Below are 18,484 nucleotides of genomic sequence, written 5' to 3'. Positions count from 1 at the left end.
ATAAAATATCGAGGTGCACCTATTTTAATTACGTACGAGATTTCAATATTTTGTTGACACGTGAATTTTAATTGTGGTATGAATCGGTTTGCTTAAATAACGATATGAGTTCTGCCTCTTTATTTTCGGTAAAATGTCAGACAAGAAAATTTTTGAAATCCCAACTTTAACTCATTTGTTTTTCAATATTTTCGAATGAGATATGGTTTGTTGATAAAGCAAAGTATGAACTTCAAATTGTGAACTTCAAATTGTATCCATGATGACCTCGCGATTGAAGGTCATGGACAAGGTCAAATAGGCAATTTTCATGGAAATTGTGTCTGTTTTGCATAATTGTCGACTTTCATCATTTGAATTGAAATTTCTCATTTTTTTTTAAATAATCAGGAGACACCATCTTGGATTTGTAGACTGGATACCAAGCTACACCAAGACTGAATATTTTGGCAAAGCGGGTTGAAGGGGAGCTGGAGTTGATTTATTGACCCTTTGCATAACAATATAGGCGATTGGGTGCCCGAATAATCCGCCGATGTATCCCAATCAAAATTTTTGAAATCCCAACTTTAACTCATTTGTTTTTCAATATTTTCGAATGAGATATGGTTTGTTGATAAAGCAAAGTATGAACTTCAAATTGTGAACTTCAAATTGTATCCATGATGACCTCGCGATTGAAGGTCATGGACAAGGTCAAATAGGCAATTTTCATGGAAATTGTGTCTGTTTTGCATAATTGTCGACTTTCATCATTTGAATTGAAATTTCTCATTTTTTTTTAAATAATCAGGAGACACCATCTTGGATTTGTAGACTGGATACCAAGCTACACCAAGACTGAATATTTTGGCAAAGCGGGTTGAAGGGGAGCTGGAGTTGATTTATTGACCCTTTGCATAACAATATAGGCGATTGGGTGCCCGAATAATCCGCCGATGTATCCCAATCAAAACTGAAATTTTTACATGCCGACATTTTCATGTGTACGTATATTGTCGTCGCCCCTGTCGGTCCGTCTGACTACAATTGTTTGTGAACACTCTACAGGTCACAATTATTATCCGATTTCAATGAAACTTGAAATATAAGTTTATCACCCCAAGATCTCGGTTTCTTTCGATATTGGCATGTATCGGACTGTAACTTCATGGATTATGGCCCCTGATTGTATGAAAAATCGCATTTTTAGCTTGTGAACACTGTAGAGGTCACAATTTTTATCCGATTTGGTTTAAACTTGAAATGTATGTTTATAACCCACAGAACTTGGTTCCTTTCGATATTCACGCATATCAGACCACAACTGCCTGAATTATGGCCCCTGATTGTGTGAAAGATAGGTTGCCAGGCAACGAAACATACGCCCACAACAGCTAAATCGTCCGGGCAGTCAACAAGAGTTGTTGCATATCTTTACTTTTTTCGGTAATGAAACATTTATAATACACTAAAATCTGATTAAGAGCAACAACTCATGAAGTAATTATCAGAAAACCATTAGAATTTGTTTGTTTTTATAAAGTTCTGCCCCATGCTAACGTTTTGTATACAAAATTTTTAATATCATCGATTTATCTGTTCAAGACATAAAAATTCATTGAAAATCAATATACTTGTTCGTCTCAAGATCTTAAGCTCTTTGTATCAATCTGAAGTCAATCGGATGATAACTTTAGCCTTTAGAGCGTCACAAAGTGATCAAGGGCCATAACTTTGGCAGTAATTATCGGAAATCATTGAAAATCAATAGATTCTTCGTCTCATGACCTTAAACACTGTGTATGAATTTAAAGTCAATCGGATATTAACTTTGGCCTCTAGAGCGTCAACTGCAGATGGCAGGACCAGAATATGACGTCGACGTGGCCAGCGTTATTCTGACCAATGTGTCATGGAACGAGACTCATGGGGAGGTCCAAGCATAATGGTTTGGGGTGGAATCGGCCTGAACCAGAGAGTGGGTCCTGTGGTGTTCCAAAATCTTGGTCCAGGGAGAGGAGGCGGCGGCATCACAGCAGTGCGCTACATCAATCAAGCTCTCAGACCCCATGTCATACCACATTTCCCACATCATCGAAACAGTGTTTTCCAGCTTGACAACGCCCGTGCCACACCGCCAGAGTTACTCGGGACTTTCTACAGCAGAATGGTGTCAACGTTATGCACTGGCCAGCCCTTAGTCTGGACTTAAACCCGATTGAACATCTTGGTGAGGAAATTTAGAGGAGACTTAATAACATCGTACTGAGACCAAACACAGCCGATGGATTGTGTCAGGCTTTTCTGAGAGTGTGGTTCCAGGTGCCAATGGCGTTCATCAATTGTCTGGTCCACTCCACGTACAGACGCTGCGCTGCTGTTATTGACACTTGCGGTGGACACACCAGATACTGATGTATAGACTGTGTACAGACTCTAAACCTTCTCGTAATGTCCTGGAATTGTGATGAATTAATCACTAATGTGTCAACATACTGTTCACAAAAAATTGCTTTGATCCATTTAGTAAGTCATTTTCTAGAATGATTTGATTAAAGTGCCTCTCTGATTTTGAAATCGTACTGACGTTTTTTGTTTTTTTTGCTGTTTAGTATATTACAACTTTTCGTCTGTTATCGCTTTTACCTGGCAGGCAGTTCTATTCTGTTTGCGTCACTTCCGGTTTATTCAAATCTTCGTAATGCATCTACAACAGCGATGATCTCTGTGTTAATATTATATTTGGAATGTGTTTAACAACTTCTATCAGGTACTATGTAATATTGGTTGACACCAGTGATGGGATTTCGCCTGTATATTCTGGACATGTCCGACGCTATTTTCCAAACGTTCTGAATTGTCCGACCAGGAATATGCTTGGACCTCCCCATGAGTCTCGTTCCATGATACATTGGTCAGAATAACGCTGGCCACGTTGACGTCATATTCTGGTCCTGCCATCTGCAGTTGATACGCAATAACAACTCTCATCTGTGAACAGAACAGTTCTCCATTGCCTGTGTCACCAGTTCTGGTGTCGATGGCGAGGGATGAGGATCGGTCTACGGCAATGGATGTTCTCTCTGGTGAGACGTCAGTGCACTGTATCTGTACTGATGAGTCTTTCGTGTCTGACGTGCTGTCTTAGATGCCTGTGTGAAGGGATTCTGCACGTGCTGTCGCACAACATGGTGGTCTTGTCGCCTTGTGGTAACCCTTGGTCTACCAGTTTGGGGGCGATCATCCATGTTGTTGGTGGCCCGAAAGCGTTGCCGAAGCCTGTAGTTTGTCCAAACATTGACTTGGAAGTGATTGGCAACAGCTTGGGCAGTGTGACCAGCGTCGAGTCTTCCAAGCGCCTGGTTCCTCTGAGCTGTCGTGAGTCGTGGCATGCTGCTGATGTTGTAGTGTGAATGATTCAACCAGGTATGGTGTTTCATTTTATAGGGCTGGTTCCGGTGAACAGCACGTGCAGCATGAGTTACATAAAAATCATGGAGAACACATTACGATCTCAGAAGTCAGGTTGCGTTTTTGAGAACATTTCTTGGGTTCAATTCTGTGCTTGGGAAGGAGCCTTATTGCTCAGGTAAAGTTGGAGATGTGGTCACAAACATACAATAAAAACATTTGGCAAGTTTTATGCAATGCGTCTGTTCAGAGTAACATACCAACCTGATGTTTCATTTGTTGCTTAGTATATTAGACAGCGAGATGATCTCTGTTCAAAACTAACAATTCATGAAAAGAGTTGACTTTAACAAGATAAGAGAAAGCGAAAAAATAAAAAAAAGTCTGTGCATTACCTTGTTTTTTTTTATTAATTCTCTAGTTACAAATTTTAAGCGATAATTATAGTTTATAAATAGTCCTATTATTATTATTTTACAATTGATTCTGTCTGATTTGATATGCGCTTCAAAACGTCAATTAGGCGATCTTAATTTATCAAATACTGCATTCATATTAATTCTCAGCCGACCTATTAAAAGTTCTTGCAATAAAAGTTCAATGAAAAATTATCTCTGTGGATTTATGTATAGTTCTGGTCTGATTTGAACAAAATGTGAAATTTGCTTGTTTTCAGTTACAAATGTATTTGTATAGAAAAGAAAAACAAATACTGGCTAGAGGTATGCGAAGATTAAGCCTATCCTACCTCGTACACAGCCTAGACGACTGTAATCAGACGTTAATTTCAGAAGCCTGCATACTAAAAATTTCTCCGAAATACCACACCCACGAAAAAGAAGATAGGTTGCCAGGCAACGAAACATACGGCCACAGCAGCTAAATTGTCCGAGCAGTTGACAAGGGTTGTCGCAAATTTATTCCTTTGTAGGTAATTGGGGGCCTTTACAAGACAGTTCCATACAGATTAGATTATAAATTTTGTCGTTTGAGGGTTCACAAGGTTCTACAAACTGAAACAACGGTCTCAACTCTGGAAGTAATCTACATAAATTGTTGAAATTTGACAGGCTTTTTCGTATTACTAATTTAAATAATGCATATAAATTTTATACAGATCACATTTGTCATTCAAAGATTCACAATCGCCATAACTCTAGAAATTATTGACGGAAATTGCTGAAATTCAATAGATCTTTGTTTCACGAATTTAAATGATGCATATAAATTTCATACATATCGGATGACAACTTTCATCAATTGAGCATTAACAAGGTTGAACAAAGTGAAACAAGGGCTATAACTCTAGAAGTAATTACTGTAAATTGCTGAAATTCAATAGGCTTCATGGTTTCACTAATTTAAATAATGGATATAAATTACACAAAGATCGGATGATAACTTTTGGCGTTGGAGTGTTCACAAGTTTCAATAAAGTGAAACGAGCCATAATTCTTGACGTAATAAACAGAAATTGCTGAAATTCAATATGATTTTTCTTTTTACTAACTTAAATGGCACATATAAATTTCATACAGATTGGCAGACAACTTTTGAGGTTAGAGCGTTCACAAAGTGCAACAAAGTGCAACAAAGTGAAACATGGGCCATAACTCTAGAAGTAATAAATGGAAATTGCTCAAATTCAATAGAATTCTTTTCTTGATTAATTTAAATGACGCATGTAAATTTCATACAATTCGACAGATAATTTTTGATGCAAGGTGCAACAAAGTGAAACAAGGGCCATAACTCTAGTAATTGACAGAATTTAAATTTAAATAATTTAAATAATCCATATAAATTTCAGAAAGATCGGATGATAACTTTTGGCGTTAGAGCGTTCACAAAGTGCAACAAAGGCCATAACTCGAGCCGTAATGAACAGAAATTATTGAAATAAAATAGGCTTCTTCATCTCACTAATGCAAACCACATATATCAATTTAAAAACAATCGGATAATAACTTTTGGAGTTACAGGGGCGTGTGCCATATACACCCACATTTCCAATTATTTTTGTTGATGGCAAACAGAATAGAGATCGCGTTCATAGTCAAATGCAGAATTGCTATTTGTAGTCCACATGGTGAAGCCTGTAGAATTATAATTCGCTTGACTTTGTAATAATATGTACATGCATGTCTCGGGTTTTAAACAATTATATTAATATGTTTCTATAGTAGCACATTATTCATCAGTTAATAGGCCAAGCATCACTGAACAAGTAGGCCTGAACTGTTTTCGCTCTGAACTAGTTCACCCTGTTGCGATTTGTAATCATGTGGCAGAGACAGTCGTAGCTTTTAAGAAAACATGGACAGAGAACAAGCTCAAAAAAAGAAGTGATTTTTTGTACAATCAAGGGCCGTAATTCAGGAAGTTACAATCCAATATGCATGAATATTGAAAGGAACCAATATCTTTGGGTTATAAACATGCATTTCAAGTTTCATAAAAATCGGATCAAAATTGTGTCCTCTCTCTAGAGGGTCCAAATCCTTGACATAACATATATTTACAATATTTACGTACGAGGGGCAGCCATTTTGTCCGGCAGTTTTGGTCCGATTTGTACGAAATTTGGACTCAACCATCATAAGGGTGTAACAGTGATATATTCAAACGTTTTTTTTTAAATCGGATAAAAATTGTGACATTTAGAGGGATCACATCCTAAAAACGTGACTTTTCATACAATCAAGGGCCATAATTCAGGAAGTTGTGATCCAATATGTGCGAATATCAAAAGGAACCAAGATCTTTGGGTTATAAATATGTATTTCAAGTTTCATCAAAATCGGATTAAAATTGTGACCTCTATAGAGTCCACAACCTTGATCTATATACTAATATCGCTAAAAACGCGATTTTTCGTACAATCAGGGGTCATTTTTCAGGAAGTTACGGTCCGATATGCGCGAATATCGAAAGGAACCGAAATCTTTGGGTTATAAACTTACATTTCAAGTTTCAACAAAATCGGATAAAAATTGTGACCTCTATAGGGTCCAGAACCTTGATATACCATATTGTTACGCTATTTGAGAACGAATGGCGGCCATTTTGTCTGTCAATTTTGGGCCAATTTTCACGAAATTCGAACTCAGCTGTCCTTAGGGTGTAACGGTGACATAATAACACGTTTTTTTAAATCGGATAAAAATTATGACCTCTATAGGGTCCACAAGCCAAAAAACGTGATTTTTAGTACGATCAGGGGCCATAATTCAGGAAGTTTCGTTCCGATATGCAGGAATATAGAAAGGAACCATATTAAGTTTCAACAAAATCGGATAACCAGCGGCTGCCAGGCAGGATACGCCCACATTTTCGTGAGATGAATAGAGAACACAGGCCACAAAGTTTCACGCGAACGATACCAATCGGTTACGTGCGGTCACGCCAGCTCAAAAACACGCGACCGATTTCCTGGTTACGCAAATTGAAATATCGGTTACGTTAACAAATTTCATTAACAGATTTATTCACATTTGATCAATTTTTATACAGGATGACTTGTGACACAGGTCTAAATTATTTGTATTATAGCACAAACTCCATGCATTCATTCTTGTCATTTCATTTCTCCGTCTTACTGGTACATTGACAGATCACATATTTTGACACCACGTAGGCTATTTACCAGTTGCAAGCAGGTTGATTTAAAAATGCCCCTCACCCCTAATTCTTTAAATGATTCGTTATGCTATAAATATTTGAAAGCTTACCTTTGGATTTTTAAACACAAAATGAGAAATGAGTTTGACTATTACACATGTCGGCTATATTTCCAAAGAATTTACTACACGTGTTCCTTTCGGTTTTCACTATAGCCATGCTGTAGTACCAATGACCCATATGTATGTCGTCAACTTTGACCCCCTCCCGGCATCGCTCGAGCGATAATGTAAATGATTTTACTGTCCTGTCTTTTTTAATATTATTTCATGACATCAAACTATTCTGTTTCCTTTTGAGACTTTGTGTATAGAGTGCTAAGGTTTATATAAATACTAGGCGTTTTTGTGAACTGATTAGAGTAGACCGATTAGCTATTATACGCATTTGTGAACCAAGTTGATTATGCTAATCGTTACATTTGTGAGACGATTTAACTCAACTGATTAGGCAAATCGACCTAATCGTCCCAGGAGGTGTTTAGGCAATTAGATTTGACTTTTTCAAAATGGCGGAATGTTCGACGTCGTAAGTAATTTTTAATGCTTATTGTTGTTTTTCTCCATAAAAAATGTTTTTTTTAAAACACATTTGACGTGTTTAATGTTAACTTTATAGTCCACAAGAATGTTAGATCACCTCTAAGCAATTTTATTCATTTACAGTTTTTTCAATATATTCCTCAGTAAACTTTTTACATGTTTTGTCACTTCAGTTTTCAAAAAAATACTTGAACTTGTTGGACATAGGAGATTGTTTCTAACGGCAACCATTTTTCTGTTTTTGCGTAGATAACCTTCATTTGTCTTTAACAAGGATCAATAATTAGCAGAGACAATTTTTTTTCTTCTGATCGGTGTCCGTGATGGCAGCCATCTTACCAAATCGTAATTATCAAATTTCACATTTGTGGACCATAGCTAATCAAATCGAAATCATACCAAATCGTACTAGCAAATCAAAACCTAATCTAATTGACTCACAAAAACGCCAACTGTTTGTCAACCAGTCGCTACCTATGAGTGAGGCTGTCTCATGCTACGTGCCTGGATGAATGATTGCAAGTGACAAGTGTAATATGAAGTACGCATGTAGTTTTCAGTGACCGAAAACAATGTGGTAGCTGCCATTCCTGTTTTTTTAAGGTCATATGATATAAAAACGAAAAACCATTAGTAATTTTTGGAACCGATTCTCCTCTACAATCGAACCGTGAGCAGTTAACTGAGTAGCTATTTACTTACATCAGCCACTTGATGTTTGAAAAAGCTGATTAATAAAAAATTATTAACATATAGGGATTCAGTGAAGTGGAACATTTTTTCTAATGTTTTATTGTTTAAATGGGGACACCGTGGGATTAAAGTAATAAACACTTAACCTCAAAATATAATATTAAATATAAAAGAATATAAATTAGTCAAGTTATTCCTTTAAAAAATACATTCACTGCAAGTGGAAATGAATAATAGCACCATTTAAATCTGGATAAAACATGAAAACAGCTCAACCATTTTATGTAACCAATTGGTCACGCAATGGTCATCTGGCGTAACCAAAAAAAATGGTTACGCAGAGCATAAACCCGCAACCATTTTTCTGGTTACGCCAAAATTTGAAATTTCGTGGCCTGAGAATAGGTATAGGCAACAGCTAAGACAAAGCGCTGGAATGTGTGACATTGTCGCTAATTAGTAGAAAACATGGTCATATTTCCATGATCGTCACTAAATAACTATCGTATCAATTTTGAAATAAATTACACCATTGCAATCGTCTTTTCTTTCTCTTTATCACTGATACACTATTTATATATTTATTGCAAGAGAAACAGTAAAAAGGGAATTTTAAATGACTCGTTTCAGCCGCAAAGGCCGTAATCCATGTCAACTTTGGTTTTTTGCAAAGCATGGGTTCTAGAGTTTCGTAAAGCGCTCTCTTGCAAATTCTCAATGAAAAATGTATTGGCTACCATATTCTAGCATGTCCGTAGAGCTTTTACCACATACCACATTATATTCCACTATATGCCCTTCGGGCATCTCCGGTTTACATTGCATAATTCTCGTATAGACTGTATAAACAATTCAACTTTAAAGAAGAAAAGTATTTATCAACTCCACGTGCATCTGTGACCTATGACCCATACACCAAGTATATAAGGCCAGGATGAATGACAACAATTGTCTTATTTCTCGTTGAGATTTTGACTGTGCTACACGTTGTGTAGTTTTATACTTTGGTATATTTTTTAGTGATTGCTAATCGCTTTACTTACTTGTAATATTACCGTGCTGTAATACTAATAGTAATAGCCTATAACTATAGGCCCTATATAGAGTATAATAAACACGATTTTCGTTCTATTCTTTATTTTACAGCATCAAAGTTGTTAACTTTGGAATCTTTGCTGTCATTTGGCACGTTGTGTCAAATTATTGTTTGATTCATTTATTGATTACATTATGGACGATTTATTTGTTCAAGATGAGGGGGAGTTTGAAGGTTTTCGTCCCTCTGACATAAACATTTGTATTGAGGGTCAAGGTGACGCCGCAAATAATAAGGACTGTAAAGCAGAAGAGTCAGTTGTTGTAAACAACCCAAGTAGGTCGACTAGTAGTAAACGCAAGGCATCTAACAATACTGGTAAGGGCAATACTAATAAGTCGTTTAAAGTTCTTGGAACATCTCAAACCGAGGTCAAGAAGATAGATACTTCTTCTTGTATTGGTCGGTCTTATACGAGAGGGCCAACGGCCACTGTCACTAGTGACAAGCAAGCCGGTAATTGTGTAAATTTGAATATGGCGTCTAGCGAAACGCCTTTTTTTAATAAATAACAGTAACACAAGCAGGAATACGACCGGTATGGCACCCGTATTTAGTATGGCAAACAATCCAGCTAATTTTGATAATGTAAGCTTATTAAGTGGTTTACAAAAACAGATCTCTGATCTGTCAGGAATTGTTATGTCTTTGTCTAATAACAGATCAGCTGGGTATGCTTTTGATAATGATTTAAATACCGTACGCCTTTTTATAATTCAAATTTTATTTCTAATCCAGTAGCAGCCACTGATGTTCAGTCTCACGACTCCGACAGTTTTACTGGCACTTTTTCAGAACCAGTATTAGACTTGATGGATCCTCAGGCAATGTACGATGAGTTTGAGGAACAAACCCCATTGACTAAAATCAATGAGAATGTCATTAGACCTGTTAATGTTAATATTCAACAAACTTTTGGTGACATTTTTCAAAGTGAAGGAAATATTGGGAATCCAATTGATTCTAAATGGGCGGATTTCATTGTTGAATCTACATCAAAAAAAGTTGATTTGACAAAAATTTCTAACAAATACCCTGTTCCCTCAAATTGTATGAGGTTGACTCCTCCACCTGTAGATCAGGATATTTGGAACGTCTTGCCACGGGCAGCCAGGTCACAGGACATTACATTTCAAAACACACAAAAATTAATTGGACTGGGTATTTCCCCTTTATTGAATGTTTTATCTGATCCGAATTGTAGTCCGGACATTCGTAGAACAGTGACTGATTCGGTTGCTGTTCTTGGTAATTATTTGCACCACAGAATCGTGCATGGCGAGGCAGGGGGAAGTACTCTCAACCCCAGAACCAGTAAAAGTAATACACAAAAAACACATACTTATGGAAAAACAGCTACTTATTTATTTGGGCGACGTTTCGAAGAGTATTCTCTCAACGTTATTAGCTTGATAACGTTGAGAGAATACTCTTCGAAACGTCGCCCAAATAAATAAGTAGCTGTTTTTCCATAAGTATGTGTTTTTTGTGTATTGCTCTACCCAGTTACTAAATGCCTCTTAAAGATCAGTAAAAGTAAGTGTACAATTTTCTGCTGGTCAGATCTCTTTGTATAAGGAAAAATGGTTGGATATAACATCAGATCCCTGGGTTTTGAAAACTGTGGAAGGTTATTCTATTGACTTTATATCTTGTCCCAAGCAAGAAACTTTACCGGTAACACCAAGTTTTACTCCGGAGCAAATATGTCTAATAGATATGGAGGTTGGGAAGATGTTAGCTAAGGGTGCTATCAAATCTGTTGTTTTTCATCCTGATCAATTTATATCCAATATTTTTCTTGTTGAGAAAAAAACTGGAGGCTTCCGACCAGTTATTAATCTTAAAAATCTTAATAAATTTATCAAGTATGAACATTTTAAACAGGAAACATTGGCAATTGCAGTCAAGTCCATCAAGAAGGATGATTTTTTAACATCCATTGATTTAAAAGATGCATATTTTTCAATACTGATTGACGAGAAACATCGAAAATATCTCAGCTTTCTGTGGAAGGATAAAATTTATGATTTCCAATGCCTTCCTTTTGGAATATCTTCGGCTTCAAGGGTTTTTATGAAGACTTTAAAATCAATTTTTGCTTTTCTGCGTAGTTCTGGAATATCAAGTTCATTAATTTATAGATGATTCCTTATTCATGTCCTCATCCATTCAGGAGAGTATTAAAAACACAGAAAAAGCTGTAAATATGTTTGAGAGATTGGGTTTCTGTATAAATAAGGAAAAATCATGTTTGACACCTTCAAAGCAAATCACCTTTTTAGGGTTTAAGATTGATACCAGTACTTTTATGATCTATGTTACATGTGATAAACTTGAGAAAATTAAATGCCAGGATAAAAAAGTACTTTCTAATATTAAACTGTCTGTTAGGGATATTGCTTCCTTTATAGGGTTATGTTCCTTTACACGTACAGCCATTTTTTTGGCACCACTTTATATCCATTATTTGGATAAACAGAAAAATTATGTTTTATCCTTGAATGAATTTGATTATAATTCAGTCATTACTTTAACACCTCATATGATATTTGAATTAAATTGGTGGATTAATCAGGCAGAGTTAAACAATGGCTGGTACATTCAGCCCAGTCAGATTTCAATTTATGTGACTACTGATGCATCAACACTTGGTTGGGGAGCACATTTAGATGATAAGTCTGCTAACGATCTTTGGAATCAATCTGAAATTAAACGCCATATCAATTACTTAGAACTTTTGGCAATTTATTATGCATTAAGATCTTTACTTGCCACTATTGTTAATAAACATGTTTGTGTTTTATCTGATAACATTGTTGCCATTTCATATGTAAATAATATAGGAGGTCCAATAGAAAACTTATTCGAGTTGTCTAAATCTATTTTGTTGTGGTGTACTAATCGTAAGATACATCTTACTGCTAAGCACATTGCTGGTAAAAGTAACGTTCAGGCAGATGAACTTTCTCGAGTTTTTTCAAACTCTACTGAGTGGAAACTAAATGAATATATTTTTCAAAAGATTTGGAAAAGTTTTCTTTGTTCCAGATATTGACCTTTTTGCTACAAGGATTAATACACAACTTGGAAACTATGTTTCATGGTTTTTTGATCCATTTTCTGTTGCAAATGATGCATTATCTATTTCATGGTCAAATTTTAAACCATATATTTTTCCACCTTTCAGTGTAATTCCTTTGGTTCTCAACAAGGTGTGTTCGGATCAAGTAGAGAAAGCCATCATAATCATTCCAGGTTGGTCAACTCAGGTTTGGTTTCCCTCTCTGTTAAAAATGTTAATCAGAAATCCAAGGAGACTTCCAATTCGGAAAGATTTGTTGAGGTTGGCTCACAACGACTTGTTGCACCCTTTGAGGGGCAAACGACTTTATTTGACCGCTTGTGTTGTATCAGGCAATACCACTCTAAGCTTGGCTTATCAAAGGTCGCTTCAAATAGCATTATCCTTTCCTGTAGAGACTCAACAAACAAACAATACCATTTCGCATGGAAAAAGTGGGTGTTTTGGGCAATTGAACGACAAATTGATCCCTTGGCTCCTACTGTAATTGATATTTTAAACTATCTTGGGTTTTTGGTTGAACAGAAAACTTCTTACAGTGTTATTAATATTCATAAATCAACCATATCCAATACGTTGAGTTCTTGTGGTAATAATATGTTGCAAAATAACCATATGATTCAAATTTTATGAAAGGTATATATAATAAAGATCCACCTAAACCTCGTTATCTGGTTTCTTGGGATATGTCGATTTTGCTTCGCTATTTAACAGCATTATTTCCTTTAAATGATTTATCAATAAAATTGTTAACTCTCAAGACCGCTTGTCTGTTAGCTATATCAACAGCTCAAAGATGTCAAACTTTAGCTAGTTTTTCGTTGGATACCTTGGTTGATACTGGCTCAGATATAACGTTGGGTGCTTCAGGTTTTCTGAAAACTTCTAAAAGATCAAAATCGTTATACAAAATAAATATTGTAAATTTTCATGACAGAAGAGTTTGTCCTTGTTTTACTGTATGATATTATTGTAGTACTATTCGAAACAAACGTAAATCCAGACAATTGTTAGTATCATTTTACACGTTTAATGCGGTAATGTCGAGTACTATAGCTCATTGGATTAAGCAGTGTTTGTCAAATAGTGGTATTGACACATCTGTTTTTAAAGCTCACTCTGTTAGGGGAGCTTCTACTTCCGCTGCTTTTAATGCGGGATGTAATATTTCAGATATCCTGGCTGCAGGTTGTTGGGCAGGTGAAACTACTTTTAGGAAGCACTACCTGAGGGATACCGGAACCACAGGAAGCAGGTTTGCAGAAAGTGTTCTGCAACAGTTGTAAATAAAAACCCATTGTTATATATATTTATATATATATAATGTAAATGAATTAAATATTAAATATTTTGAACATGTTTGAGATTTTGGGTTTTTTTTTTGGAATGTATTGTCAACCTTTAAAAATGCAATGTAAACCGGAGATGCCCGAAGGGCATATAGTGGAATATAATTCCCCATCATACGAGGGCGAAGCCCGAGAGTATGAAGGAAATTATATGAATATATAGCTCGAGGGTTTACATTGCCCTCCCTTTCCCACCCTTGGGCTATTATCTAGTTGACAATACATATACTTTAAATAGACAATTGTTGTCATTCATCCTGGCCTTATATACATGGTGTATGGGTCATAGGTCACAGATGCACGTGCAGTGGATAGATGCTTTTCTTCTTTAAAGTTGAATTGTTTATACAGTCTATACGAGAATTATGCAATGTAAACCCTCGAGCCCTCGGGCTATATATTCATATAATTCCCTTCATACTCTCGGGCTTCGCCCTTGTATGATGGGGAATTGTCCGTCCGTTGGATGCCAAAAAAATCGAAAATTTTAAGTAGTTTATAAAACCTCAAATTTAGCAGCAAAATAAGCATAGAACCCATCAAAATAATACAGAAAAACTAGGTACAAAAATGTTCGTTATGATCTTTAGATTTTATATTTTTTCCGTTTTCTCCGGCACCTGTTCCAAGGTAGCGCAAGCCAAGAGCATGCAAACTGCCATACGCTAGTGACGTCATTGGTCAAATAGCTGTTCGGTTTTTAACATTCCGGGCCCCTCTAATTGCAGAAATATGTAAGTAAAATCATGATTTTATTGATAAACGTATTAAGAATAAGACTATATGTAAAGCATATCCGTAAACTATTCCCCATATATTTATATTTGGCGTGTTCTGACGATGTGTAATTTAAAAATATATCAAACGAACAAAGCACTCGGTAATAAAACACTGGTTTTAATTTTTTTTTCACGGCTGAATTCAAGCATTCTGGCAACATAGTCAGCTAGATATATGAATACATATTCAGCGAAGCTAGGATTCTGAATTATCTATCGTCTTCATGAACAGTAACGGGTAGTTTTCATTTTCGACCTGTGACTTGAGTTACTTTCTGTTTACTTTTCCACCAATCAGGTATGTATATTTTGTCACGTGACTAAGTCGACGAAATACCTGATTGGTGGAAAGGCTCATAAATATGTAAATTTTACAACATGGCTTCGATAATATTTCTTTTCACACTTGAATTGAATTTATAAATGTTTCTGTGATAAATTTAGTATGAATACAATAAAGACAGCATGGATTTTGAAATTATTTATTTTAGTTCTCAAATACACAAAAATATATTATCCATTTCTGTAAAGATGATGTGATACGAGACGGGGCTAATGAAAACGGGCATTTTTCAGCTTTTTTGCTCCCGCGGAGCAAAACAGTGGCTGGGACCATTTTCTGTGTCTGATATCTTTCTTTAGGGCCTTTTCAAGGTTGTCAAAAAAATTAGGGTTACTATAGGGGCCATTGTCAGCTGATATGTGGAAGGAAAAACCTGCGGTACACTTAGAATTAATTTTATGGAGGGGTCAAATGGCTCCAGAAGCAGATTTTGTCATGGGCAGTGGCTAAAAAATGTCATTTTAAAGGGTCAACAGTTTCAACAGTAGTGAAGACACAGGCATTTCCTTGCATTTATTCCAACTAGGCAGTAGGTACTCTATGTTAAAGAAGTTGCAGTCATGTAAAAAGCTTACTTTTTGATATATGGGGGGTCAAAACCACTTATTTTTGCTATGTCCGAAGTTGGTGGGTACCCCAAATCCTGTAACTGGCCATATTTCACAAACTACTAGAGATAATCAGTTGAAATTTTCAGGATGTTTTTATCTTATCAAAATAAAACTATTGATACCGCAATTATGTGTTTCTATTCACTTTAAAAATTTGCTTGCCTATACCTACTGAGAACAAGCTAAAAAGGAAGTGATTTTTCCTACAATCAAGGGCCATAATTCAGAAAATTACAATTCGATATGCGCAAATATCGAAAGGAACCGAGATCTTTGGTTCAACAAAATTGGATAAAAATTGTGACCTCTATAGAGTCCACAACCTTGATATACCATATTTTTACGCTATTTGAGAACGAGGGGCGTCCATTTTGTCCGTCAGTTTTGGGCCAATTTTCACAAAATTCGAACTCAGTCATCCTTAGGGTGTAACAGTGATATAATAACACGTTTTTTCAAATCGGATAAAAATTATGACCTCTATAGGGTCCACAAGCTAAAAACGCCATTTTTCGTACAATCAGGGGCCATAATTCAGGAAGTTAGATTCCGATATGCGCGAATATCGAAAGGAACCAAGATCTTTGGGTTATAAACTTACATGTCAAGTTTCAACAAAATCGGATAAAAATTGTGACGTCTATTGGGTCCACAACCTTGATATACCATATTTTTACGCTATTTGAGAACGAAGGGCGGCCATTTTGTCTGTCAGTTTTGGACCGATTTTCACGAAAGTCGAACTCAGCCATCCTTAACCCTTTCATTACTAGTGAGTTTTAAAATGTATGACGCCAAATCCTGACAATATTCAGAAAAAACGTAAAAATATGCGAAATGTTCATATGATTATAGCTCAAAACCTATCAACTTTGAAAGAAGACAAGTTATGATTTTCTGAAAGGAAATTAAATTCTCTTTCCAATGGAGTCAACTAGAAATATGTATCTCTGATCACTACTTAGGTATCATAAGATGTATCGGAAATAAATTGTGAACATTTTTTAAAGATAACCTTTGGAGAAAAACTTAATGCTACAAAGTTCAAAATTAATCTGACAAGTTAATTCCATTTTAAGGAGAATTCAATTTCCTTCAAAATGGTACATTATTTTTGAAAATCTGATGGTAAATAAAAAAATGGCAAACATTTAGTTAAAGAGCGACAAAGTCGTCGACCGTACTGTGATCGTCGCGACGGATGAAACCGTTAGGGTGTCCACATATTTTACTTACTTTGACTTGTTTAACTTAATATTAATGTACGAAGCTGTAGTTTTAAAGGGCTTAATGGTGTTAACATTTATTACACACAATTGAAAAAGCCCAATATACAAAAATAAACAATTCTTTGTTGAGTTTCGGAGTGCCATCATCAAATTCGGGTGGCAACTTCAATGGATTGGATTCATGTTATTTCTACTAGGTAAGTCTGTGGCCTACATGTATACATGTATTTGCTAAGGCAGATATCCAGAAACATTCCTGGGAAAAAATGAGAAACACCATAGAGTTTATAAAACCATCTTTATACATGTACTATATCTTTCAAACTTGTAAACTGAACTCGAACTTTATAACTCAAACATCTGAACTCAAACTTCAAATTTCAAAAATGTAAACTGTGTAACATAACTCTGAAATAAATAAAAATTAAAAATTAAAACATAGTTCACTTTAAAATCAGTTCATTTTAAAATCAGTAAAATTATCAACAAATCTTTGGTGCAAGTTCACTGTTGCAAATGTTTATTTTGACTGAGCTGCATGATACAGTGGAAAGCATGTTTTGCACAAATTCACAGAACATATATTGCACCCGAATGAGGATTGGACCCCTCTACCACTTGCGGCGCGTTTTCCTGAGGCACTGCAAAAAACACACACACGTTTGCGCCCAGAAAAATGTACAAGCGAATGACCAGATAGGTTTTTTTCATCGAACACCTTTTCCAATTTCCTTTTTGGGGTACGTCTAAAACTCTTCGAAACAGCTCCACCAATCAAACATTTAGCCAAAGAATGACGATATTCTAACTGGGTCATGGGGGTTTTACCAAGTGATTTCATATGAAGCTTATAAATCAAAAAGCTGTTTACACTTCAACATTCAATAGAAAGTAAAACAAATAGCGCCACCATTTGAGACTGGTACGACCAAATGAGTAGTATTGTCGGAGCTGGTCACCCAAGTCTACTCCACCCATACATTTATTATAATTAATAATACAGAGCGGTTTTGAAACATTTTCAACAGTTCCAGCTCGTGTTTTGCGTTGTACTAAAGACATTTCAGCATCACAGTTCGTAGACAGAATGTGCACCGTCTTTTTATCCTGCCATGCTGTCGCGATCAAGTTGTTACTCTGCATGATTTTTGTACTGCCTTTAGTTTATGAACGTTTGATAGTGGATAGTATTTCCTATTGGACCGAATAGTACCACAGCAGTACGTCTTTTTATTCAGGAGTTCGATTGCTAAATCAACACTAGTGAAAAAATTATCAAAATAAATATGTCTATACTCATATAACATTGTGTCCATCAGGTCCATTACAACTTTATGTCCAAGATTTTTTTCTTGCACTCCATCAAGGTTTTTGCCAGTGTAAACATTGAAGGCATGAACATAGCCGGTATCCGACGCAGCAGCGATCCAAACTTTTATACCTCTTTTCGTGGGTTTCATTGGCATATATTGTACAAACCCGAGGCGTCCCTTATACTTAACCATGCCCTCATCAATGCTTATATTTTGTGGAGGATCATATTGTTCTCTAAAAGATTTTTTGCATATGTCTATCATGGGTCTTACTTTATACAAACGATCAAAACTATCTTCTCCCTTAGCTGGCTGTTTAGTAGAATCAGTGAGATGTAAATCTCTTTGAATGGCAAAATATCTGTCGCGA

At 35.9% G+C, this 18,484-nt stretch overlaps 1 protein-coding gene and 1 long non-coding RNA gene across 5 annotated transcripts in view; one reads left to right on the top strand and one right to left on the bottom strand.

Annotated features, from left to right (window-relative positions):
- The window catches only part of LOC126830306 (glycogenin-1), a 280,407-nt gene that overhangs the window by 86,390 nt on the left and 175,533 nt on the right, over window positions 1–18,484 (bottom strand). The window contains exon 7 of one of the 4 annotated variants that reach the window (XM_050560694.2): window positions 17,079–17,209. The exons of the other annotated variants lie outside the window; for them this stretch is intronic. Within the exon in view, the coding sequence (XP_050416651.1) occupies window positions 17,168–17,209 (42 nt within the window). The 3' untranslated portion in view covers window positions 17,079–17,167. Of the gene's footprint in view, window positions 1–17,078; window positions 17,210–18,484 lie in introns of those variants that run through there. 4 annotated transcript variants of the gene reach the window in all.
- On the top strand, window positions 9,641–13,784 carry LOC126830763 (uncharacterized). Its single transcript, XR_007683967.2, has 3 exons — window positions 9,641–9,723; window positions 12,596–12,663; window positions 13,664–13,784. It is a non-coding gene; the product is annotated as an uncharacterized LOC126830763 (long non-coding RNA).

This window comes from Patella vulgata, chromosome 1, assembly GCF_932274485.2.
Source record: "Patella vulgata chromosome 1, xgPatVulg1.2, whole genome shotgun sequence".
NCBI lineage: Eukaryota > Metazoa > Mollusca > Gastropoda > Patellidae > Patella > Patella vulgata.
This window is presented reverse-complemented; position numbering and strand designations above follow the sequence as displayed.